The sequence below is a fragment of the Podarcis muralis genome, chromosome 12 (genome assembly GCF_964188315.1).
Source record: "Podarcis muralis chromosome 12, rPodMur119.hap1.1, whole genome shotgun sequence".
Classification (NCBI taxonomy): domain Eukaryota; kingdom Metazoa; phylum Chordata; class Lepidosauria; order Squamata; family Lacertidae; genus Podarcis; species Podarcis muralis.
In genome coordinates, this window is record NC_135666.1 from 24254613 (window position 1) to 24281901 (window position 27289).

At 44.0% G+C, this 27289-nt stretch overlaps 1 protein-coding gene across 2 annotated transcripts in view; it reads right to left on the minus strand.

The window, feature by feature from the left end:
- The window catches only part of PLXDC2 (plexin domain containing 2), a 230827-nt gene that overhangs the window by 88324 nt on the left and 115214 nt on the right, over positions 1-27289 (minus strand). For both annotated transcript variants that reach the window (XM_028751376.2, XM_028751377.2), the window contains one exon: positions 9920-10066. In XM_028751376.2, coding sequence (XP_028607209.2) covers positions 9920-10066 — 147 coding nt within the window. The remainder of the gene's footprint in view (positions 1-9919; positions 10067-27289) is intronic.

Here is a 27289-nt window from a genome sequence, read left to right on the forward strand (position 1 = left end):
AGACCCCATTCACTTTAAACCCATTCACTGCTGCTTTTGTCTTAAGGTTTTTTGTTTGTTTTTTAACAGTAGCCTTATGCCATCCTCAATTTGGAATCAAAAGTGGAAACAATTCTGCATACCAGATAAAACTTGGAAACTTATATAGGGAGCATGTAGGGAACCCTAATTGCCAAGAGTTCTAAATCATGCATATAGAACACCTCCCACATCAGAAGCCCTGATCAACACAGAGGAGCAGGAGAAGCCGAATGGCTTTAGGGGTTGGGCTAAATGCTGAGCCCCTTTCACCACATTTTGGACCATGTACCATGCCTTGTCAGTAAATCCCACCAACACACATAGGAAGGAGTTGGCTGCAATCGACACTGTCATTACATAGCCTGTGTGCTGCCACCAGCATGGCTGCTGAATTGTGCAGAGGGAAGCAGTGAAGAGGCTGCCTAGAAGAAGCATCAGCTGTGGAAGAGCTCACAGCTTTATGGAAGGAAAGCACCAGGGGGCAGAAGCAGCAGGGGGCAGCTCTTCAGAAGCCGAGCTTTGTACACACTTCTGGTGCCAGTGTCCTATGCCAAGCACAAAGGCACACTTTGCAGCCATGCTCTCTCTTTCTGCTGGTATGGTATATTCTTCTTGGGAAAGAGCACAAGGGGGCCATTCTCTTCAACTGTAGCACAGAAGCAGCAGCCTTTTGCCACTATATTGCCAGGCTTCATAATTTGCTATTAATATATCCCAAACTGGCCTAGATTCTAACTGGGAGAAGAACTCAGAAGCTTTTCCCTTCCTATGAGTCTCCAACTCATGCTCAACTGCACTGCTTACCTTGTTGCCACTGCTGCAACACTGGCGGCAGGAGAAGGAAGGAAGGAAGGAAGGAAGGAAGGAAGGAAGGAAGGAAGGAAGGAAGGAAGGTTCTCCCATTGGTGCTGCTATGATAGCAAGTCAGGTGCCAGAAGCACTGGGAAATATAGTTTATCATGGAAAGCCTTTCTCTTGGGCCTCCTATGACAGCAAATTAGTTGTACTGGTAAATATACTTTTCTCATGGCTCCCAATAGATGGTTGAAGACTCACGGGTGGTGAGCAAAAGATGTAGAAGGAGGAGTTCAGCAGCTCCTGAGTCAGCCTTTCTCAACCTGTGGGTCCCCAGATGTTGTTGAACTACAACTTTAATCACCCCTAGCTAGCAAGGCCAGAGCTCAGGGATGATGGGAGTTGTAGTCCAACAACATCTGCGGACCCACAGGTTGAGAACCGCTGTCCTGAGTGCTGCGGGTGAGAGATTTCATTATACTTCAATTGGCTAAATTTGACTTCATTAGACTTGTGGTGGGGGCAACAGTCTAGGTTAGCTCACCATGCACATTGGTGGCATTAAAGTTAAAAATGAAATTAAAAAAACTGGCAGCACCTGTCAAATATCTGGGAAGTGATGTTGTTGTTTTGCAAATTTCAAATAAAAATAATCTTCCTTTCACATTGGAATAGCACTAAAAGGGGTAACAGGACAGAGTGGAAGGGCTGTAGCTGAGTGGCAGAGAATGCACCCAGTTCCCGGTTCAATCCCTGGCATCTCCAGGTAGGGTTGGGAGATCCTGGGTCTGAAATCCTGGACAGCTGTCGCAAGTAAATATAGACAACACAGTGTAGGGATCAATGGACCAATGACTCAGTATAAGACAGTTCCTCTGCTTCTTCCAAATAACGTTGCACATTCCATTCACTCCAAGCAATTGGCCATGTTTAAAAATCTTTCAAAAATTTTTTATTGTAACTAAGCTTATGTCTGTCTCATTTTAACTTTCATATTACCTCAGATTTAATTGGTTTTCCCCATCTCTCCAGAAAGGATTAGTTTCTCCATCTATCAGGTATTTTTAATGACTTATTTGGTATGAAATTAATCACTGAATATTTACAGCAGCTTCAAATTAGATTTCTTCTTCTTTTTCATTAGAAGCCAGAATTTGAAAGGGTTTATTTACACATATCTTGTTTAGAACTGGAAGATCTAATTCCATTTTATAAACAGATCATCCCAAGGAGGGGGTTGCAGGAGGAACTTCCAAGATACAAGATTTATACTAATTGAAATATATTCTCCAATCTGGTTATTTTATATCTTTTCACTGCTTATCAGTATTTAACAAGTAACATGGAATATTGCCATTGGAAAAGCCAATTTGGGGGCTTATCTGGTCCCAGAGCAGTCTCGGTAGGATTAAAGCAAAATAAAAAGTGATGTAAATCATGTCAAGATTGGTGGCAAAGTGGGCAGAAAAAAGGAAAATAAGACATGAATCCATGTTACTGGCAGTACAGCAGTTCCCTTTACACCTTTAGCAAGCAATTCTGCTGGTCTGTAGGTATTCTGACCATATTTAATGTACAATCCTATGGAGTTTTGGGGGGGTCCTCTGGTGGAGAAACCAAACAAAAGGTGGATTCCTTCCTTCCTTCCTTCCTTCCTTCCTTCCTTCCTTCCTTCCTTCCTTCCTTCCTTCCTTCCCTCCCAGTGTTGTGTGTTCCAGTTAGAGTGTCAGACTAGGACCTGGGAGACCAGAGTTTTAGTCCCACTCCACCATGAAACTCACTAGGTGACCTTGGACCACCTTGGACCTTGGACCACTCAGCCAAACCTACCTCACATGGCAGGGAGAAGAGAAAGAATTATGTATGAAACCTTGAGCTCCTTGGAGTATAGGTGGGATGTAAACTGAACAAACAATTTCCCTCCGACTGGTCCCAATAAATATGCCAGCTCCAGGGCTGCTGTAGTTTCCCTCTTTCTGTTCCTGAAGCACACACTCCTTTTCTCTTACTGCTCTCATTGCTGAAGGTGGATCAGCAATGGCGGCAGCCCTTCCTACCATGGTGTTGGGAAGGTTTCCAACTACTGACCTCCACCTCTGAATGCGGGCCACTTTTTCTGACCATGGAGAGGGCACCCAACAGGCTACAATCCATTCTCCCCATCATAGAGTTGCTCCCTTAGATTTTGCTTTAGTCATTTCCTTTTCCTACTAATCACAGCTGGCGCAGTGCGGCAAAGTTCCCAATACTGCCATTGCTACAGTTTACCTGTATGGGTCTGGGGCAGGGAGGCAGGAAGGGCAGTGAGACCAGCACTGTATGGGCACAGCAGTGCAGGTGCCAGACTGACTCTGCCAGTGTGTCTACACAGTCCTAACCTTGCTGCCACCCAGCTCCTTGCTGGTAATCTGTGGCGATGCTAGTGTCAAACAGCAGCTGTGTGGCATTGCCACACAACACCAGCCACTACCACTGGTGTGCAAAATCCAGATCCATGATCTGCTTCCCTCCCAGCTTGATTGCTGCCAATGTTTCCTACAATACAGCCCGAAAATAGTTTGAGAGGGAATAATACTCAAAGTGAGCTCTTACTAGAAAAAGTAATGGCCACGACTCCTCACACTTTTCACATAGCAGTTGGGGGGAAAGACTACATGGGCTTATATGCACTGCAATTCTAAGCATGTTTACTCTGAAGTAAGCCTTGCCAAGTTAAATTGAGTTGACTTTGCCAGATCCAACTCAGGATCACAGCCTCAATTGGCGTGGAACATGGTTCCTTGAAAACCACTCTTCACATATTCAGGTTTAATTTGATAGCCTCAGTTGCGGGGGGTGGGGGTGGGGAATGGCCAAAATTCAAAATGTTGGGGAAAGCTCAACTGCTCTTTTTAAAGTTCAGTTATAAAAAGTCTCCATGGACACCCTCAGATCTCTTTCCTTACTTACCAGCAAAAATAAAGCCAAGATTTTCACTTCAATGCTCTTCACTTCATCTTTCTGTTTTTTCCTTCCTTATTATAGTCCACTTATTCTGTTCTGCTATGAAGTCCCAGAACACACACTCCTGATACCTCTTAGATCTTTCAGCTGCCCTTCAAAGTTTACTTCTTCTGCAAGGCCTTCTTTAAACTCTACATTTCTTTACTTCTGCTCTCTGACTTACAAGGACCTGTGTGTTCCAGTATGTCCTACAGAGATATATGAGTACTGTAACTATTTTCAAAAGGAGAGTAGGGGATTGTTCTTTCACCCCAGCATGCCTCGCTACAACCTGGTGCCTTTTTTTTTTTTTTTTTTTTTGCCACAGGCACAATTTAAACCAGTTATGAGTGCAATCCTATGCTTATTTACTTGAAGTATGTATGTCCTTCTGTTTTCTCAAAGCAATGTGCATAGGATTGTAGTCTATGTCTACAAAACACATTTCCCTTCTTTCTTAAGACTGTTATAAGCTGCAGATGCAACCTATATCGTCATGTCCACCAACATCATGCCTTCATTTGGACATAACGTGATAATAAGCCACAGTTACTGAAAAAAATACTCACCCTCCCCTTTCTCTGGCTCAACCACAGAGAGATTGGAAGCAACAACTTCTTCATTTCAGCAAGATGTAGTTTATCACCTCCTTGGAACTGCAGTTAGTTTAAACTACAGTTTATTGAAACAGTAAACCACAGTTCAAACTAAAAACACTTCAGTCCAATTCAGATATAATGGCAAACTATTATTAGCTTATAGCAGATGCTTCCAATCAGCGGCGGAGCATATGGCCACGCTGCCAAGGGCGGGCGCACACCCGGGGGTGGCGTGGCGCAGAAGGTGCCCTCCCAGGTGCGGGATAGCCGCTCAGGTGCCACAGGAGTGGCGCACGCTCCCTGCAGCCAGGGGCGGAGTGAGCCATCCATGGCGGACATTTGGCGTGCCGCCCGCCCGCAACTCCCAAGCCTCCCCCAAGCTGTCAAAACAAAGGAGGAAAGGGCTCCCCCTTCCTACGCCCCTGCTTCCAATCTCTTTCTGCCAGCTGTGCCAGAATAGAGGGGGTGTGCTGTAGCCCAAGGCCCAAGCAGGCTCATTTAATAACTTTGAACTGTGGTTTGGTGTTATGTTTGAACTGGGTCTCTCCCCCCGACAACTCCAGCTTTTGTTGCTGATTAGTTTAAGAATCCAGCATGAATAAGGGTTCTGGTAAGACTGAAAACTTGCTCAGCCCTTTGTGCCATTTCAGTTGGTCCTAATATAGGCATTGTGCTACAGTACCTGTGCTTTTGTATATTTATATGCCTCCTGCGTATTTTCACAAGGGCACAAACTAATCCAAATACTTTGGTAACCGCAACTATTCTTTGAGATTAGATCCTCTTACGGCAACTCCCTCTCTTCCCCTTCCCTGTCCAACCTTGAACAAAAAAGCAGACTCTTTATTAGCAGAAAGAGGGACAGTTCTTGCTTTGCTCTCCTAAGCATCACACACATAGATCACGTTTTGCCTATAAAGCCTTGTTGTCTTGTGCTTTTTAATTCTGCCTCAAGTGTACTGAATCATAAAGGTCTCTGTATCTCACTAACTGAACTTGTTCCAATAAAATAGATAATCCTACAGTACCTTCATTGCACCTCTCATCCTCTGAGGCAGCCAAGGTGGCAAAACAAACAAACGAAACCAGAATACAAAATAACAAAGTTTCCCATGGGAAAATATATTTAAAAATCCCGAATTCAGCAAGAATGGAACATTTATAGATAGCTTATTGCAAATGTGTTTTTAAAAAGTGGAATTTGCAGGGAATTTTTTCTGGTCATCATTTCAGAAAACAATATTCTAACTCATTAATATCCTAGATTCAGTTTGGTTTAGGAGATTAAGCATCATTCACATTTTCCTATATTAATTCAGCCTTCTCAATTTAGAAAGCATCTGATGAATGAGCGTTTAACAAATTTAGACCCCCTTTTCCTTGTAAACTATAAGGAATAAGCCTTAAGAAGCCGTTTTTATTTTTATCACTTAATCTTTGCATGATGCAAAAATTGTCATTTACTGGCTAATGATGGAGATTCATCTCTTTACAAGGGCAGAGAAGACATTTCAGGCAAGCTCTGAACAAGACAGCCCTTAGATTTTTTAACACTCTAACAGTTTTATGATTCCTCCCCCCCCCCAACTTTCTCCAAATTTATTATCTTGGGAAGTTGGAAGAAAGCATAAAAAAGTGAAGTGGTGTCAAGTCCAACTAGAAGCCACATTTCTCTTCTTGCACCTGCAGGTACAAGATTAAAATCTTGATTTAACCATAATCAGTATACTGAAATTTCTTCTTTTTCTTTTTAGTTTGAATGGAAGGATTTCCTAAGCGGCATGCTTGTACGCTGAGTGGATTGCCAAGGTGACATTAAGCGCATATCTGATTGCACAGCCTCTTAGTGGGAAAGAGTCACATTAATTGTGTGAAGAAGCTTGGATCCAGCATCCGTTTGGAGAGTTTGGCATTATAAAACTATTACTCAAAGAATGCATAGCTACAAGACCATTCATGCAAAGGTGCTGAGATGCAAATAGGGGATCGAATTGTACACATCAAGTGGATAACAACTGGGTGTGATAGATTACTAACCAATCTCTTGGTAATTCATACCATGAAAATATTGAAAAGGGGAGGGAGGTGACTCTTGTGTTGCCTTTTGCTTGCAAGGTTCTCAAATGGCAGAATTGTGTCAGATGTTCTCCTGAGTTTGAATTCCTGCTTAGGCAACCGTCTCTTAAAGTTCTCACCAAGAATTTTTAAAGCAACACATGTGGCTGTGAGCTTGATGACACACACACACACACACACACAGCTTCTTCATGAGTATATACTGGTTTCTTCAGAAGCTACAAGTCAACACCACAATGGCCGTGTTCTACCTCCACTGTCTAAGGCAGTATGCCTCTGAAAACCAGTTGCTGGAAATCACATGTGGAGAGAACACTGTTACATTCAGGTCCTGCTGGTGAGAATAGGAAACTCGGCTCAATGGGTCATTGGCTTGATCCGGCAGGGCCTTATGTTCTTAGTAGAGGACAGGTACCAAGTCCCTGCCCCATCTGTTTCCATAGCCCCCCATATCTGCTGGCCTTTGCCTCTATTTCCAAAGGGACACATGAAGATCACGCCAAAGGTCTATGTAGCCCAGCATCTTGCTCATCTCAGAGGCCAATCACATGCCTATGGGAAGCATACAACCAGGACAGGAGAGCAACAGCTCCCTCCCATTGCCGTTCCCCTTCTCTTGTCAATGTTCATGCTCCAGGCCCCATTTCAAAAGATGCTGCATATGCAATTAATCTAAAATAAGTCACCATATGAAAGCAAATTGGATATTAGCAGGGCCAGTGTTCTCCCCCCTTTCCCCTTTGGATGGAGACTTACAGGGCTACTCGTGTGAGCAAAAACACTACTAACCAAAGCGGTCATCAGTTCCAATTCCCAGCAACTTAATTGGACAGCTACAACAATCAATGGCCTTTTAATTTACAGCTAAAGAGTTAATATAATTACTAACGTTTCTCATTAAAATGAGGAAAACAAACACATTTATACCATTCGCACGCAACGCTAAGCCAAGCCATGGCTTAGTGCCAACAAGCAAACATGCAGGCTGATGTAAAGAAGATCACGAGTGCCCAAATCCTCTGATCGTGAGTCAGAACAGCACCTCTGCATTCATACAAGCTTTTGGCTGCATCAGCAAACTCCAATATAATATACGCCATAATTTATGTCCCTATAATCTCTCACTTCAACAGAACGAATTCTCTATGCATATGTATTATATACCGATGAGTCACAACAGCACTCTCAGATTGTGCCTGTTAATTCACAAGTTCTTGTCGTACTCCCTCATCCTCATCACATTGGTTTCTTATTTTTAGGCTGCTCTAGCTCATGTTTAGCTTTACAGTCCTCACAAAGGCCTTCAAAATGCAAATCATTGGAACAATCCTTGCAACTTAATTGTTCCCACAACTCATCTGAATTCAGTATTATTTAACTTTGGGTCAAGTATGCTGGGCTGCATGGTTTTGGCTTGGAAAAGAGAGGCAGGCCTGCAAAAATGGTTGCAATTCCTTTGACGAAAACGTCATTGCTTTCTCATCTTGCTCTTCATCTCTTTCCCAATTCGCTTTCCAAGAGTGCTCAAGAAAAGATGTGTTGGCAGAATAGCCATACCATTAAGCATCCTTATTTGTAGCAGAGCTTGCTTTTTATTAAACACCCAACCATGTCTAGAAATCTCATATAACTGATACTGTGCTGTATTAGGTCCATTCTTAACTCAGGAAACTGCCAGACTCCAGCATTTCCACTTTGCTCCATCCATTTATTAGCTATTCTTTTCAGTTTGGCTGGGAAAAGAGAGCTTCTATAAATTATGTTGTGTCAGTCTAAATCTGGAGGGTTTATTACCTCCCTCTCCTCTTGAATCCTACAGAGATTCTCTTCCATCTACTGCTCTTCTCTCAGCCTGTCACCTGGTTGGTGAGTTTATTGGTCCTGGGAAATGATATGACACAACCCAATGGAGAGCAGAATTCTTCTAACTCCCTTATTTCTTTTCCACTCGTCCTCTCAACTGCAAATACTTTCTTCTGCATTTTTAAGACTTCACAAACTATCCCTTAAAGCTATTTACTTTGACTCCTCCCCCCCCCCCCCCCGGTGTCAGAATTCCATCCGATTGGTCTTCAGACCAATAGAGCAAAAATCCATTCCATCACACGACAATGGAGTTGTCATTTTTGCTACGGAATTTACATCCCCTTTAAGGTCAGTACTGATTCTTTTCTTCCAGGAGCTTCCAGTGCTCAGGTCAGCTGTGGGAATACCATTTTGGAAGTCTTACAGCATCCAATTATACTTGTAAGGTAGCGGCTTAGTTTAGCATTCTCGCTACAAGGAGTGCGTGATCAGAATTAACCAACACAGATCTTTGATGTGGAAATGGAATTATACCTGCCACCTCTGTTATCATTTGACAAGAATCAACAGCTGAAAAACAACAATATTTTGACAAGGATCTAATAGTTCTCAGAAACTCAGGTACCACGGCTCCTCATACAAATCTAAAGGGTAAATACAGGGCTGCTACATTTTAGTTCTAAATATGGCAGTTAAGCTAGTCAATTTGTAAGATAATTCGCCTGTCAAGTGAACTCGATGGCAAAACAGCCACTGACTTGAATGACACCAAGATTACATATATTTTCCCTCCCAAGGCATTTTATAATACTGCTGCAGGTCTGTTGAGAGATTTAATGCTCATTGACACTGGAGTAAGGTTTTCTGAGGGAAATATAATCCTACAGGCACATATGCCGGGCATTTTAAAGTAATGTGGGGAAACCCACAAAAAACACACACCATAGAACCAGTTACAGATCTGAGCTATTGGTTCAGAGGTGAACACCCTGGACTAACAATTATTCTACACACATTATAGTGTGTTGATGCCCGAGGTAAAACAAAAAACAATAACCAACCACCAAGTGGGGATATATCTTTTTTAAAAAAGGAGGCCATTTCAACTTTAGAAATCCCACAAGCGTTAAAAGCAAAAAGCTTAATAATCATTAAATCCTTTGCAAGCCACCAAATCTATTTTGCCTGTAAACTAGCCTTCTTCCCTGGCACAATATCACAACTGTTATGGTTACGATTATGATTTCGCATATTGAAAAATAATTCCCAGCCTCTCAATCCATTCTGGTAAAGCAATGGTCTAGCAATGCTGTCACCTCTAATGTAATATAGGGACCTAAGAAGAGTTTGCTAGATGAGGCCAATTGCCCATCCCGTCCAGTTTCCCTTTTTCACAGCTGCCACAGATGCCAATGGGAGGCCTGCAGACAGGGCCTGAGCACAACAACATTCTCCTCCTGTGGTTTCCAGTAACTGTATTCAGAAGCAGACTGCCTCTGACAGTGGAGGGAGAGGACACAGCCAGCCATTGCAGGTTTGAGTCTTCCCATTTCTTTCAATGGCCTGCTGTGTATCACAGAGGGAGCCAAGATGTCAACAACAACATAAGATTAAATAGCAATGCATATCAAATGCCTTACTGCAGCTTGCCGGTGTGTGTTGGAGAGGATCCCATGAATTTTCACTTTATCTTTCTCCATTTTGTCAATGTTCACCCACAGATCTCGGCTGGTAGAATCAAATGGGCCATATGTCCTTGAAGTATAATAATTGTGATCCATATCCTCCTGGAAGAAGAAGAAAAAAAAAGCCAAACGCAGATTTAAAACGATTCAATTTCCAGAGGGGGTTGGGGTTTTTTTAACTGTTTATAAATGCAAGATTTATTCATTTCCTGCAGAAACCGGTAAAGTTTTATTTCCTTGTCCCATAAATTAGGGTGACTGAAGAAAAAAGAGGGGGGGAAACCAGCACATTTTATTATGTGAATACTAAAACAGGAAAGCAGAGCATCAACTCAGCTTGTGATAAATCTCATTTTACAAATGCAATTTTTGCATCCTAATATCTCAGACAAGCAACTGCTGCAATTGCAGAAATAATTCTGCCCTCTGATGCAGGAATGGCCAATAAACGTTTTGGCAACAGCTTCCCCATGTAGCTTCATGTGTTAGTGACCAAGCTTTTTTGTGGTGGCCCTTAAGCTCCTGTCTGACATGACATTTCCTCTCCTCCTGTAGCCTTGGAGAGGGGTGGTGCTCTGAGTGTTGGCCAGCATGTGGAGCTCCAGTCTAGGGCAGGGATGTCCAGCTCCACTGGCTCTTCAGGTGACTGACAGTTGGAGATCTGCTGGGGGGGTGTCCTGCTTCTCCTCCAGGGAGACCCCTGGTACAGCTGACCCCTAGTTTGTTCCAGATAACCATCGTTTCATAGTTTAGATGAAATTTGGAACTATGGTTAATTGAAGACTTTCAGGTTTAACTGCTACATGCCAAGAAAAGAGAAGAGACTGGAGGTGGGTGGGGGTGGGGGTCAAATGTGTAATTCATATTTCTGTTTATTAAGCCAAGATATGATTATCTGAAAACAGCCACGTACGTGTGGTACTTTCATATATTTATTCAGCACAGTAAGGTTAAGGTAAAGGGACTCCTGACCATTAGTTCTGGTCATGGACGACTCTGGGGTTGCGGCACTCATCTCGCTCTATAGGCCGAGGGAGATGGCGTTTGTCCACAGACAGCTTCTGGGTCATGTGGCCAGCACGTCTAAGCCGCTTCTGGCGAACCAGAGCAGCGCACGGAAATGCTGTTTACCTTCCCGCCGGAGCGGTACCTATTTGTCTACTTGCACTTCGTGCTTTCAAACTGCTAGGTTGGCAGGAGCTGGGACCGAGCAACGGAAGCTCACCCCGTTGCAGGGATTCGAACTGCCGACCTTCTGATCGGCAAGCCCAAGAGGCTCTGTGGTTTAACCCACAGCGCCACCCGTGTCACAGTACAGAAACAGCAAAGGTAAAGGTACCCCTGCCCGTACGGGCCACTCGTGTCTGACTCTAGGGTTGTGCGCCCATCTCACTTAAGAGGCCAGGGGCCAGCGCTGTCCGGAGACACTTCCGGGTCACGTGGCCAGCGTGACGAAGCTGCTCTGGCGAGCCTGCACCAGCGCAGCACACGGAAACACCGTTTACCTTCCCGCTAGAAAGCGGTACCTATTTATCTACTTGCACTTAAGAGTGCTTTCGAACTGCTAGGTGGGCAGGAGCTGGGACCGAAAGACGGGAGCTCACCCCGCTGCGGGGATTCGAACCGCCGACCATGCGATCGGCAAGCCCTAGGCGCTGAGGTTTTACCCACAGCGCCACCCGCGTCCCGCGTACAGAAACAGTAGTTTCTAGTAATTAATGGTTTTTAAATAAGTTTCCTCTCTTTGCATTCTCTAAATATTTTTAAAAAGCAGCTTTGTGGTTTGTTGCTAAAAGCTGAAACTGGAGGCAAATGAAAGCAAAAATGGAGATCTGGAGCCAAAAGGACAAAGCCGCTTAATCTCATCGAAATTAGTTAATCATTTCATAGATGCAAAACTGCAATGCTATGTGCAGAACAAATCACCAACATTCTCAGAACTGGTGTGATTCCTCTGACTGATACTATCACAAGCAAAAAAGATTGTTTACTAGCTCTTTTGACAGGCACCATCTAACTGATATGCCTCTGATTTTCGCATCCCATCCCATCACTCATCTCATACCTGCAAAAGGTAGAAGGTATAATCCATTTTTATCTGAGGCCAACGGAAATGACAATGGAGACTCATGCAAGTTCATGCACAGCTATGCGAATCCACAGCACTAAACTCCCCTATGTAGTATTTCATATTCGCAAACTTGATAGCTTGATAATGAGATTTTTGAAGCTTTTCAAGGACTTAACTCTAGCATACACATCTCAAGAGATGCAGATAATAAATTTTGCTTATCTTGGGGAAAACACCTGTAATTTATGAGTGACCATTATGAAACATTGGTGCCCGCTGTTTGAAAATCAATACTGCTTTACCCTTCAGAAATGTTTTTTTAAAAAATTTACACTGAAAAGTCACTTGCTTGGGCTGTGTGGGCCTCTAATGCACAACTGACACATGTTTTTCACCGTGTGCCCACTCTGAGCAGCTTCTGATCTTACACCATCCTTAGACATCAGAGGAATACACAACTTGTGGCTCATTGAGCTGAGGTCTCTTCCTTGCCTTTGCCTTTGCAATCCCACACAAGTGGGTCTCTACACCTGGATAGCAGATCGTTAGTTGAGCAGATCTGCAGAAGTTCTCTTGGTTGCCCAGGAGACAGTCATGGCCAAGAGTGCACCTCTCTTTGGATAGATCAGATTTGGCCACAGTCATACATGCCTTACCTTCATCCAGATTGGACCACTCATGTAATGCATGAGATGCCTTTAAGATTGTTCAGAAAATTCAGCTGGTGCAAAATGCAGCTGCCATAACACTGAGTGAAACCAGAAAGCCAGAACTTAAAATTCTGATACAAAACTCCTTGAATTGGTTGCTGATTCACTTCCAAATCCAACCCAAAGGTTAAATCCACTGGGCTTTTGCGAATATGTGTGCTGAAGTGCTCTTGGGTGGTGGATTTAATTTGGCAAGTCATATGTTTTAAAATGATTTTGGGTTTCTTTTTTAAAAAAAATCTTACCCACCTTGAACATGACCAGCAGGAGATACAATCCCTTTTAAAAAATAAACTTGTCACATCGTTGCTGTAAAGTCCAAAGGGAAACTTGGGCAGAAAATATGGGGAAAGTTTTGTTATGCTTGTACTTGTTTCCTTTTTGATATCTGCACATCCAGGTGACTACAGATTCTGTAACACTGCTATGTGCCAGGCAAGTGCAACTCGCCTGAATCCATACCAGGGATGTTAGCATTATTGCTCTGATAGACAACTTGTGCTCCTGCTTCTAAGCTGAAGAGCCTTGGGGCCATTATCACACTACATTCCCTGATAGTTCTGCTTAAGAAACTTATAGAAGAGCAATCAGAAGGTGTGCAATGTTATTACTTGGGAACAGTCAGAAATGTGCCTTGGGGACACATGGGTTTGGTTAATTCCACAAAGTTTATTGCACATACGTCTGAGATATGTATCCAACACAGTTCAGAAGTTACATAGACAGAACGCAGACAGCAACATGAAAAAGGCACTTAGCAAAGGCTTGCTTTGATCCCTAAACTAGTAAAAATGTTAAGAGGAAACTTGTTTTTTAAATACATTAAATGCTTTCTTGAAAAAACAGCAAAGTAATAAAAACAAGGAACATGTAAGGAATCGTGGATCTCAGGAATAGACAGCACCAGGAGACACAGGCTCATCCAGACTTCCTTTTGCACCATGTTTTGCGACACAGGTCCAGGTTTCAAAAGCTCTGTGTAAGAGCTGCTTTTTTTGTCCTGGCACTTTCCCTAGGAAAACCCATGTTTTATTGTGGAATCGGAACAAATGACAATCAGGTTTTTCGTGGATCACTGTTTGTTCCGATTCAGCAGTACAACATGAGTTTTCTCAGGGAAAACACGGGAACAAATAAAAAACTGCTCAGACATTAATAATAATAAATAATAATAATAAATTTTATTTATATCCCGCCCTCCCCAGCCGAAGCCGGGCTCAGGGCGGCTAACAACACTAAAACAGTACAACATTATAAATACATTCTAAAAATTAATTAAAATACAAATTGATGGCAACCATAGACTAAAGCTTTGTAGAGATTGCCAAAGGAGGGAGTCAGGCTGCGCCCTGACCAAAGGCCTGGTGGAACAGCTCTGTCTTACAGGCCCTGCGAAAAGATGTTAAGTCCTGCAGGGCCCTTGTCTCTTGCGACAGGGCATTCCACCAGGTTGGAGCCGCAGTCGAAAAAGCTCTGGCTCTAGTTGAGGCCAGCCTAACCTCTCTGTGGCCTGGGACCTTCAAGATGTTTTTATTTGAAGACCGTAAGTTCCTCTGTGGGGCATACCAGGAGAGGCGGTCCCGTAGGTACGAGGGTCCTAGGCCGTATAGGGCTTTAAAGGTTAAAACCAGCACCTTAAACCTGATCCTGTACTCCACCGGGAGCCAGTGCAGCTGGTATAGCACCGGATGAATGTGATCTCGCAGCGAAGACCCCGTAAGGAGTCTCACTGCGGCATTCTGCACCCGCTGGAGTTTCTGGGTCAGTCTCAAGGGCAGCCCCACGTAGAGCGAGTTACAATAATCCAGTCTGGAGGTGACCGTCGCGTGGATCACAGTGGCTAGGTCAGGGCGAGAGAGGTAAGGCGCCAACTGCTTAGCTTGGCGGAGATGGAAAAATGCCGCCTTTGTTATAGCTGCAATCTGCGCCTCCATGGAGAGGGAGGTATCGAAGATTACACCCAAACTCTTAACGGACGGTGCTGGCACTAATTGCACCCCCGCAAGAGAAGGGAGTTGCCCCCTCAATCTCATATCGTCCCGTCCCAGCCAGAGGACCTCTGTCTTCAAAGGATTTAACTTCAACCGGCTCCCACGTAACCATCCAGCCACAGCTTCCAAGCATCTGATCAGTGTGTCTGGGGCCGAGTCAGGATGGCCATCCATCAACAGATAGAGTTGGGTGTCATCAGCATACTGATGGCAGCCCAGCCCAAAACTCCGGACAAGCTGGGCAAGGGGGCGCATAAAGATGTTAAAAAGCATCGGGGAGAGAATCGCACCCTGAGGCACTCCACACACCAAGGAGTGGCGGGATGACAATTCCCCCCCAAGCGCCACCCTCTGTCCCCGACCAGAGAGAAACGAGCGCAGCCATTGAAGGGCTGTGCCCTGGATCCCCACGTCGGCAAGGCGGTGGTCCAGGAGTTCGTGATCGACCATGTCGAAGGCTGCTGACAGGTCTAGAAGAATCAGCAGCCCCGACCCGCCTCGATCCAGCTGCCTACGGAGATCATCTGTTAAGGCGACCAGAGCCGTCTCGGTCCCATGACCAGCGCGGAAGCTGGACTGGAATGGATCCAGAGCCGATGTTTCATCCAGAAACCTACCAAGCTGTTCCGCAACCGCTCTCTCAATCACCTTACCCAGGAATGGAAGATTCGAAACCGGGCGGTAATTGGATAGATCTAAGGGATCTAATGATGTTTTCTTTAAAAGCGGGCGCACCACTGCCTCCTTCAGTTCCCCTGGGAATGTCCCGGTGCCAAGGGACAATGATGATGACATTGAGCTTTAAAGAGTGGATCTGAGCCTGAAAAGTGTAGCGTAACAGGAAGTCCAGATCAGCCCATGCCAGAGAAGGTAATTTTACTTTTGGTGCTGCCATGGCAGTCCACCAGAAGAAGGAGCCATTGTCCTGCAATCCATTGGGTACCACAAATGCAGCTGGCTAGAACAAAGTTCTTCAATTTGCTGATTCAGTGGTTGCCAGGCTATGGCCTGTTCACATTTTTATAAACAAATAAATAAAAGGAGGGGTAAGTGGGATTTCATTTGGCCCTATATATCCTCAGACTTTATCCTGACTCCCGAGTCTGAGCAACTTGCCCATAGAGAGGAGGTCAAGTTGCTTCAGATTCTTGCTCATCAGCATATCTGTCTCTCCATGCTAATGTCTCTCCTGCTTTACCTTCTGGCTTGCCTACTCAATGATCACCAGGGTTGACTGTTCCTCCAAGACAAACAGCTGTGACACTGTCCCAAGCAGCTTCACAGAAGCAGAACACAAGCTGTATAACGAAACATGTTTTTTCTGAATCATTGTTTTTTAAAAAATCTGCAGTTATGGTTAAGAATCGTTAAGCGATGCAAGATCTCATCTGAGCATTGTAAAAATGACGCCAAGCATTCCTCAAACGGTGGAAGCTAAGCAAAACAAAGCCTAACTAATCTCTAAAGCAACTCAAGAAAGAAGATTCCTAAACATTAGGAAGAACTTCCTGACAGTAAGAGCTGTTCGACAGTGGAATTTGCTGCCAAGGAGTGTGGTGGAGTCTCCTTCTTTGGAGGTCTTTAAGCAGAGGCTTGACAACCATATGTCAGGAGTGCTCTGATGGTGTTTCCTGCTTGGCAGGGGGTTGGACTCGATGGCCCTTGTGGTCTATTCCAACTCTATGATTCTATGATTCATGTCCGTCTGTATATGTTATGTACTGAAGTTCTCACCCTGGGCCAGCAGGGGGATACTGTAGATAGTTTTCACTCAGGTCCAAATATGCACATAAGGAATTGAAAGTGACGTTCAGTGATTGGATAGTTACAGGAAATGGTTACTGTTGCCTTGTAGTTGAGCTCTATATAAGTAGGTTGGCTGAACCCTTCAGCTCAGTTCTGTTCTAACCTGTGAATAAACAAGAGCTGTTTGAAGAATCGCTGTGTCGTCTGATATGTTCACCCACAACTTACACCTACTTCTTCCTTTGATTGGGTTACCCACAATCCTGCTTTAATTGTGTTTTTATCTTGTATTTTATTCTGTGAACTGCCCTGAGACCTTATGATGAAGGGCAGTATATAATTTTAATTAATAAATAAAATAAATAAATCATAATTAATCATATTGAGTGCCCGTGGATTGTAGTAAAAGAAATGTACAGCTGTTACCTACCTTTTAAAAATTTATAATAAGGAACCAGAAATTATTCCATATATAAGCTTTAGAACTCACAACTACAGTGTGTAGGATGCAGACATTAAGTTAAATGCACTCTTGAAATGGGACCTCAATCCATGCTTTTCTTTTAACAACCAGCAAATCAAATATTTAATTATAGCCTCTAGCTCAACAATCTAGGTTGTGTGTATAATAGCTGATAAACAGCTACTCAAGAACAATCAGCGTCAGTTCCAATTAATATATCATTAGAGCCAAAGGAATGAGAACTGTTTAATAAATGTAATAGGAGAAGCTTCATTTCTGACACTTCCACAAGAAATAATTTCTGAACACCTAACATTTTAAGTAAGGGGGGGGGGGAACCATCTGAAGGAAAGAGGAATGAACATTGGCTCTTAAAATATTTTGTTTGTGTATCTTGATGTTTTACTTGATGCTTCCAGAACATCTTTAAGGGCAGCCCCACATACAGAGATTTACAATAATCTAGCCAGGATGTCACCAGTACATGAGTTACTGTGGTAACAATATTCTTGTCCTAGAACATCTGTAGCTGGTAAAGATACTCCTTGCCACTGAGGCCACTTGAGCCTCCAGATAGAACACTGCATTTAGGAACAACGCCATTGTCTCAAGGGGACTGCAACTCCATCTAGAACATGCCATATACCCAATTCCTGGATATGAGAACCTCTGTCTTATTGGGATTCAACATGCTGCACGGTCAGGGGAAAAAACAATGCTGTCCAGGGTTGTAAAGACTGTGAAGGGAATAATTGGGTGCACTCTTCCCCCCTTGGATCAAATCTATGCTTCCAGGTGCCATAAGAAAGCTGCAGAGATAGTGCAGGATAGTGCGCACCCCGAAAATGATCTGTTTCAGCTTCTGCCTTCTGGAAGAAGGTACAGGGTCATAAAGACTAGGACTAGCCGCCTGAAAACAGTTTCTATCCAAATGCAATTTGGGTTTTAAACGCAGTGTAAGGTAGTCTTTATGCGAGTATATTGTATTCAATTATAGGGTATCAGAGTTTTTAGGGGCTAACCAGGCTGGGAGAGCTGGGATAGCAGGCTTGTGGGTTTTTGAATGTCTGATGTAGATTTTTTCAATTTCGTTGTTCTGTATGGGACAATGACAATAAAGATTATCGTATCGTAAGCCCTCATTCAGCTCATCACTCTTATTCGCTTTACACCTTCCACCTGTTAGGTTATTGTAGAAAAGAGGAAGTCTATAGATGCATCACAGGTCCTCATCCAGAGCTCTCTCGTATCTCTGTTCAAATTACCCCAAATCCCAATCTTTCTATTCATGGGTGCTAATCTCTTGACAAGGGGAAGATGAATCAATCATACTGTAATAAATGGTCTCATTTTAATGTTTGCAGAATGTAGCATTTAATGGTAGGAGAGGTGTTGCTGCAAATTTGTACTACCATTGAAGCATGCAACTCTTAAATGGCTACTTTATATAATAAAGTTTCCATAAACCGGTTTCTATTTTGTTCGAAAACAATCTTATCATTTCCACTGGTGGGTTTTATATGTCTCAGCATGGCATTCCTATACCGTAATACAGTCTACCATGGCTAGATTTATAGACATCTTGAAGAAGCGAAGCTGACATACTGTAAAGATTTATTTCAAATTGCCCTCTGAGAGATAGATATGCAATGCTGCAGGTCTTGTAAAGCAGCTAAGTACAGGGTAAAAGGTGTTGAGCAGAATCAAATATTCAGAACTACTACAAGATAGTGCTGTGTTTGGAAGGGGTGGGAGGAAGAGACCTCCACTTTAAGTAATAAAAAAAGCTGTCAAAATAGGGTTTTTTAAATAGCCAATTGCTTTCTAGTGGACATTTGAGCTGCTGTTTGGAGAAAAATAGGATAAGTCCTCTGAGTCAAAGGAGTAGGACAGGGCTTCGCCTTCTTGCAGAGAGAAGGGAGATATTTCTGGCTTGAGGGGGAACATATTCAATAGAACAGGGTTTAATAGAACAGGGAAGTTGTTTTGGAGGGTCTCTGCTGGTGTGGTTTCTAAACTCCGTTTTGGTTCAGATAGTTGCAAGCCTGAACCCTCAGCTTATCAAGTGCGTCTTTTTACTGTTAATACTGATTATCAATCTAACCATTATCATCCACTAGCCTTCCTCTAAAGAACTGAAGTCTGTTGAGTTAAGCCTGTACTCTATGGTTGAACTGTATCCATCATTACTTCTTTGAGTTTCGCTTTGTTAGATTATTAAAATACATATGCAGGTACCCAATGAGGTCTGAGATGCTCAGTGGCCGTGAAATGCTTTCTAAGTGAGGAGGGAACTGAGGGAGGGCAGAGGCGGAACAGAGTGGCTGGAAGCCTAAAGAGGAAGCCCTTCATGCTGCAACATTTTGATGCTGATCCCACACATACAGAACATACTAGGGCAGGGAGAGGACAAAATATTCGGTCTTTACTGCAAAGGTCACAAGTAATCAAATGAATAGTGCTATACTTTGTAAGCATCCCACGAACCACCCTTTAGAAATTATTAGCCTTTTTTCTCCTTCCTTGATCACCCCAGCTACAACAGTAAAGGTAAAGGGACCCCTGACCATAAGGTCCAGTCGTGGCCGACTCTGGGGTTGCGGCGCTCATCTCGCTTTATTGGCCGAGAGAGCCGGCGTACAGCTTCCGGGTCATATGGCCAGCATGACTAAGCCACTTCTGGCAAACCAGACCAGCGCACAGAAACGCTGCTTACCTTCCCGCCAGAGCGGTACCTATTTATCTACTTGCACTTTGACGTGCTTTCAAACTGCTAGGTTGGCAGGGGCTGGGACAGAGCAACGGGAGCTCACCCCGTCACGGGGATTCGAACCGCCGACCTTCTGATCGGCAAGTCCTAGGCTCTGTGGTTTAACCCACCGCGCCACCCGCGTCCCGCTACAACAGTAGTCTTGTCTAAATACAGAATGCAGACCTGTGCTTGCTTTGCCTGCAGTGCCTGGTGTCTATGCCATAGAGGAGGGGTGGGGAACCTTTGGCCCTCCAGATGATACTGAACTACAACCCCCATCATCCCTGGCCATTGGCCATGCTTGCTGGGGCTGATAGCCGTTGCAGTTCAGCAACATCTGGAGGGCCAAAGGTTCCTCACCACTGCCATAGAGGAACCAACCACCACACAAAATGAAACCATCATGCTTATAATTGCTGGATATTATTGAATGGTCTCTTCCCAATGCAAAAAGCTGCACTGTAATGACAATCCTAACTTTTACATATGCTTCATAAACAGCTGTGCCACCAGGGTTTTCAGAGAATATGAAACACTTCTGCTTCATTTTTCATGGTGGCTTCTCTTCTATGGTACGTCTAAAATTAATTTCACACTGTTTTAAGCAAGAGTGCTGTGTGATGGTCCACAAACATAAAATGAATTCTACGTCTGATTCCTTTTTCCCAACAGTGAATGTGACGGAAATATGGTAAGAGCTGACAATATTTGCAGCTTTGTCAACAGAGTAGGACCACAGCATCGAAGCTGCACAAAGCGCCACAGAAAAGTCTCCTTAGCACGAAGAGCTCAAGATAGACTACAAACACACAGACAGAAGAGGAAAACACTAAAGACAGACAATAATAGTTTATATAAGAGGTGTATGCCAGGGATAGCCAATGTGGTCTCCTTGATATGTTGCTGGACTCAGCCTTAACCATCAGGGCCAATGGTCGGGTATGATCCAGATCAACATCTGGAGGGCACCATATTGGCTACCTTGTTATCCCTTTGTAAGGATTTGCACTATCCACCCAAAACTAAGACTGAAATTCCCACTTTCTCTGGCTTCAGTTTAGACAGCTGCAGCATGAGTTCCTGGCACAAGAGAAAGATGGATTTCAGCTAATCTTTATGCTGTACATTCTTCAGATTGTTGATTATGCCAGAAAGTTCACTTGCTGTCACTTGATCACGGAGACTCTGAATATACAGAAAATTAAGTCCCTGCTAGGATCTTGGCAGTAAGGAAATTGCAAAGATGTTCATTTGCTATGTGCTCAGGTTTAAAAGAATTGCAGTGAATTAAGCCATTACAAGCATCTTGGCAGTAAGAAAGCCGCAAAGCTGTTTGAGGAATGAAAGTGAGGTAACTTTTGAGATGCTAATAGTTTCTTTCATACAAAAGCTTTTGCCATGTGAGAAAATGTGGCTTTGCTTGGAACAGAATTTTAAAATGAGCAAAACTGGCTTACTTGAAAATTGGCATACGTGAAGATTAAGGGTGCAGTCCTATCCACACTTACCTAGGAGAAAGTCTCATGGAACTCAGCTGGGCTTACTTCTTAGTAGATTTGTAAAGCACACTTACCTGGGAGCAAGTCCCACAGAACTCAGTGGGACTTACTTCTGAATAGACATTCATAGGCTTGTATTGCAAACTCCATTTTTAAAAAATACACTTATAGCAGAACCCTAGGCATGTCTATTGACAAGTCAGTCTCACTGAATTTAGAGGTACCTACTGTCAGGCAAATGTATGTATGAATGGATACACATCCAGGAATAAAAGCTGATGGGGTAATGGGAGGAATTCCAGATGACTCTGTGGTCTTCCTTGACAGATTTAAGATGCCCAGCATATGGCAGGGTATTAGATAAGCTGCTACACCAAAGTTATTACAAAATAACTGCTTAATTGCTCTCAAATGCATCCAATTGCTTGGTAGTTCTCCAGCCAAGAAATCAGTGAAACAAAACAGAAAGTTGTTATTAACTTCCTTATTTATCGATGCATAAACTAGGATGGCTATTTCCATCTGGACTATGAACTTAATTCTTAATTCTTGATAAGCTCAAAAGTTACTTTGGATTAAGTTATCTAAACTGTATTTGAATCAGTTGCTGGAACCAGGGTTATAACAGCATGAACTATTAGACAAAATTAACTAAAGCCCAGCTTTCAGTAATACCGTACTGGCCTGGAATATAAGCCTCACTTTCCCCCCAAATTCCAACCGTGAAAAGTTAAAGTGCGGCTTATATTTGCGACCTTACGGTATGCAGCCAGGAGCATGGGGCAAACAGCACCAGAAGGGTCGCCTGCCCCGCACACAGTCCCCGTCGTCTCTCCCAAGGCTGGGAAGGGAGAGCGAGGAAGGGGAAAGGCCACCGGCAATGCAGCACGGCTCCCCCCCCCCAGGAGCAGCGAGGAAGGGAGCAGCTTATATTTTTTTTTCTCCCCCCCCCCTCAAATTTTAAAGGTGCAGCTTATATTCAGGTGCTGCTTATATTCGGGCCAATACAGCACTTTAAAGGTAAAGGTAAAGGCACCCCTGCCCGTGCGGGCCAGTCTTGCCAGACTCTAGGGTTGTGCGCCCATCTCACTCAAGAGGCCGTGGGCCAGCGCTGTCCGGAGACACTTCCGGGTCACGTGGCCAGCGTGACAAGCTGCATCTGGTGAGCCAGCGCAGCACACGGAACGCCGTTTACCTTCTCACTGGTAAGCGGTCCCTATTTATCTACTTGCACCCGAGGGTGCTTTCGAACTGCTAGGTTGGCAGGCGCTGGGACCGAGCAACGGGAGCGCAGCCCGCTGCGGGGATTCGAACCGCCGACCTTTCGATCGGCAAGTCCTAGGCGCTGAGGCTTTAACCCACAGCGCCACCCGCGTCCCATACAGCACTTTAAACCTGCTCATATGAGCACATTAAGATGCCTTGTGCTGAACTGAGTTAAGGAGAATGTGTGGCCCTCCAGGTGTTGGATTTTAAATCCCCATCGGCTGTGGGCACCATGGCCAATGGTTAGAGATGATGAATAGCCACAGTTCCCTCATGCCCAATATGGCTTCAGTGCCATCTACCCTCTCAGCCTTGCTAGATAAGATCCTTTTAACTTGACATGCCAGGGATTGATTTGTTCATAATTCCTGGGTAGTGGACGCCTAAGACTTCCTACTATTACCATAACTTTTCTATTTTAAACTACTTCGTTGTCAGCAACGTGAACAACTTACTTGGAGAGAGGCCAGGATCAGAAGAATGTCTAGAGAAAGGGGAGGCAACTTCTCAGTAACTTAAACTCCAAGTCAAAAAGTATTCAGGTAGTGTGATAACCACCAAAACTGCTTGCCTGCTATACAGTTCTATGTTGCCTCAGTAACATATGAAGTCCCAGTGATATGGGCTGACATGGATCATATCATTCTTTGCCATCCCAGTGTGGCTCCCCACCCACAACTGGCCCACTAAGGTGGACATGAGAAAAACAGTTGTATCCTGCATGATGCCAGGGCACCAGAGCCAAGTGAGCCACAGAGGAGGTTTTTCTGCAACTACCCCACCACCATCTCCATCACATATGAAGTAGGCATAAACCAAATTGCAAGAATGAATGCGACAAATCAGTGATTCTGGACCATTCACGAGGTTTCTCCCTCATAATATAGCTGATGGAAATGTTTAGGATTGGTGAGCATGTGAGACAGGGCCTTCTCAGTGGTGGCCCCACAGTTGTGGATATTTGTTCTGTTAACAACCATTTGGCTGATTCATCTGGCATTCAAGAAGGCCTTAAATATGTATTATTTTACTAAAAGAGAATTCTAGTGATTTAAGTCATTATCTCTTTGCACATCTATGTCTGTATCCATTCAGTGCTTCACACTCTGCCTGCAGTTTGTTTTTTTTAATTTCTCTTTGTACAGTATATTACTTTGAAGGGTTTGGCCCTGAAAAGCAACTAAATCATAGTGGAAATAAATAAATCAAAAGTACTAGTTTAGGGCCTCTCCAATTCACTCTCTGTTTCCCTAACCCCTGTCTGCACCCTGACCCTTTCCAGTCTCGATTCTCCATAACTGTCCCACTCCCAAGCTTCTCTAACAGATTTGAAGTGTAAGGGCAAGCTCATTGTGACTTTGTGTGCTTTGGCCTCGTGTAAAAAAAAAGTGCTGGTTTTTAACCTTGGCTTTTATCTCATTTCCTGGGGTAAGTTCAAGCATGTGGTCCTTGGGATGCTGCCAGGCAGCCAAAAGTAGATATTAAAGAAGCTCAGATTTATTTATAAAACACTCATTTTGGTTTGTCAACAAATTCTCCCTTGCAGATTATACTTCCACACAGCATTAGCGAATCACATAAGAATATCTGCCTCTCCACACCAGATAGGAAAACATTTGCCTTGCTTTACGTAGCCTGGTTAGCCATCTAAGGTATTTTACATGAAATCTTTTTCTGTGAGCTGAAGGAACCTCTGACACAGCACATGCCTTGGCCCCTGGCATTTACTTCTCTGTAACACATTGGTGATGGGTTTTTTAAAATCCTGCTACAAATAGTAGGCTGAACTGTCATTCAAATCATCCAGACTCTCACAGGGGAAACTAGCAGGTCAGGGAGAAGCTGACATTCTAGTCTTCTATGTGCAGGGGGTTAAACACACACACACACACCGTATTTTTCCATACACAAGATCTTTTTGCTTTAAAAAAATTATCAAAAATTGGGGGTTCATCTTATACACAGATGGTATAAGGGGGTTCGGGTTTCGGCTCTGGTGTGAATGGCTTGGGCTCAGGTTTGAGTATGGGCTCTGGCTCAGGCAGCCTGGGCTTTGGTGCGGGTGGCTCAGGCTCTGGCCTGATTTCTTAATTGGGGTTTAAAAAATAGGGGTTATCTTATAGAGTGTCTTATACACAAAAAAGGCAGTGTGTATTAGGCCTGGGTGATATATTGGTATATCTCCCAGGACCGGTATAAGTAGCAGATCGCAAGCAGTTAAAGGAGTCCTGATGCTCTGCATGCGAGCAGCAAGAGGATCGGGGCTGTTTCAGCTGGGGGGGGGCTTCCCTACCCCCAGCTGAGTGGTGCAAACAAGCTGCATTGACCCAGCCTGTGAGCCTGGGTGAAATGGCCTCAGCTCTCAAGGTGAGAGGTGCGGGCAGTTTCACCCGGTGTCTTGTGGGCAGAAGCCAATGCATCTTGTTTTTTTCAACATTGCAAGGTATATTGAATCAGAATACTTGATGTGCACCGTGTTCCTGGAAACTGTGTTGATCCATATGCATATCACTGTTGGTTCAAATGAGTAGTTTGAAGAGCACTTGGGGCTGACCTTCTTTAAGCACCAACCCTCTTAAGTAAGGTAGTTTCCCACCCACTTCTGCTTCATGTTATTGCTGAAAGAAGCTGCTACTAAGAAACCGAAGAACGACAATAGGATAGTCTTCACTCTTTACCATTTCTTATAGTTCAAGGAGGGGTGGGGGAGCTCAAAGCTAGGAAATACAAATATAGTACCAGGTGGCTTTGGTCAAGATGAATGAAACCATAAGGAGTGCTGCAGCGGAGATCCATTGCTCTCTTGGGAGAGGAGACAGCAGATATCTATGTGGGTCTGCTTCCCCTCCTTTCCTTCTTCCTGTTCAGTTCTGCCTTCTAAACAAGGAGCTAAGTTTAGGACCTAAGCAAAGAGCCTGTGAATACATTTACTCTAAAATATCAATCAGGGCTGGGAGTTCACTCAAAATCACTTTGTATATGGGGTGAAAATGGGGGAATCAGAGAATGATGCCGCTTCCATGCAAGAAGACACTGAGTAGCATCCTTAATGCAGTAGCCATTTCAGCTTTTAACTGTGCCTTATATAATTTGAGTGTTATATTAGATTGTCAGTCAAATGTTCGGAATGTATATGGGAAAAACTTGGATGAGGGATTGCTGAGCCCTTGCATAATAAACAAGTTTGTTTCCCTGTCTCTATCTGGTACCACACAATAACTTTTCTCAGAGTTCCAACACGCCTTTCATCCCAGGTTCACTGGGCACAAATAACAAGCCCCCTCTCCTGTATCTCCTGCCCTTTTCATTCACTGCCATCACATGCTCCTTCCCACAGCCTATATGCTTGTCTTATTGCTGTGCATGCTGCACAATGCACAACTTCATTGGGCCATACATCTCATATGAACACCCTCAGGGTGGCTTGCACAGTAAAACTAAAACAAATATACTAAACAAAAATGTAAAAACATGAATAAACTGGGAGCATTAAAAACAAGCACAGCATAACTATTAATCAGTTGAACAAAGAAGAAATTGCTTTTGCCTGGTACTGAAAATTTATCAGAGGAGGCACCAGGTAAGCTTCCTCAGGAAGAGAACTCCATAAATGGGGTGCCAACACTGAGAAGGCTCTCTCCTCAGTTGCCACCTGCCTCACTGCTGATGGGAGAAATGCCTCAGATAATGAATGGGCAGGGCGATGTGGAAGTGATGCTCTAATAGCCTGGTCCTAAGTCATTAAGGGCGCATTCCTGGCAGGCCTTTGGGACAGATGTCCAGGACACCACTCAGCAGCAAGAGTTGGAGGGCCCCTGAACACAGCAGGGTTGGCTTGCCACATTTTGAATAAATACACATTGCGCTGCATGTAAAGTGCCTAGCTGCACCACTGCAAACTCATGCAGGGCTTTAAATGCAAGAACTGCTGCAACCACAGCTACTTGTCACAAAGGCAATATAATAAATGATTTAATATTGTTTTTCTAACTCACCCTGCCCAGTCTGCCCATTATTTGACTGATCTATTGTTTTCCCAGCATCTAGAACTTCAAGAGGTTATGTTCAGGCATGAGGTAAGAGAAAATCTGTGTCTTGGTTCCTGGGCAGAAGCTCTCCGTGTTAAAGCCTGCCCCTTCTAAGACTGCAAACCATGTTATTCAGCCATATTCGTATATCACCTTCCTTGAACCTGTGTGGATAGGGATCAGTATACAAGCCCCACCCTTTCGAATCCTCATGCACGTCACCCTGCATAAAAAAGGGGGTGGATTCCCTTGCCCCATGACCAATGTCTACTCAGGTTCTGGTTGAGCAACCCTTTTCCAGAAGCAGCAGAATCAAATCCAAGAAGAGAGCAGATTTAAAAGAAACACCTTGGAGAGTAGCAGAGGTCCTGTCTCGGAAGTCTGCTCCTATCATACAGTCCCACATTAAAAACACAGTGACTTTTGCAGTCCCCATTCCATTTGGCAAGCTCTTCCACTTCAGGTGAGTTACATGTGAGAAGCACTGCCCCAGGGGCTTTATGTCCATGTGCATAGCTCAGTCTGACTTGTGGGATACCCAGACAGTAGATAACAGGGAGAGCAATGAGAGCACAGTCCCTAGCTCTGCCAACTGTGAAAAGCCACAGACACAACTGATATCTTTCCAGAGAAACAAAGGAATTCCTTAACAATTGCCTAAGTTTCAAGGATGCCTGGGGAAAATAGGTAAACACGTAGTCATTTTTCTTACTTAAGCAGTTATTCCAAAAAGATGGGAAGGCAGCAAACAGGTGGCATGTGTAGTTTACATGCTTTCAAATAGGCAAACATGTCTGCA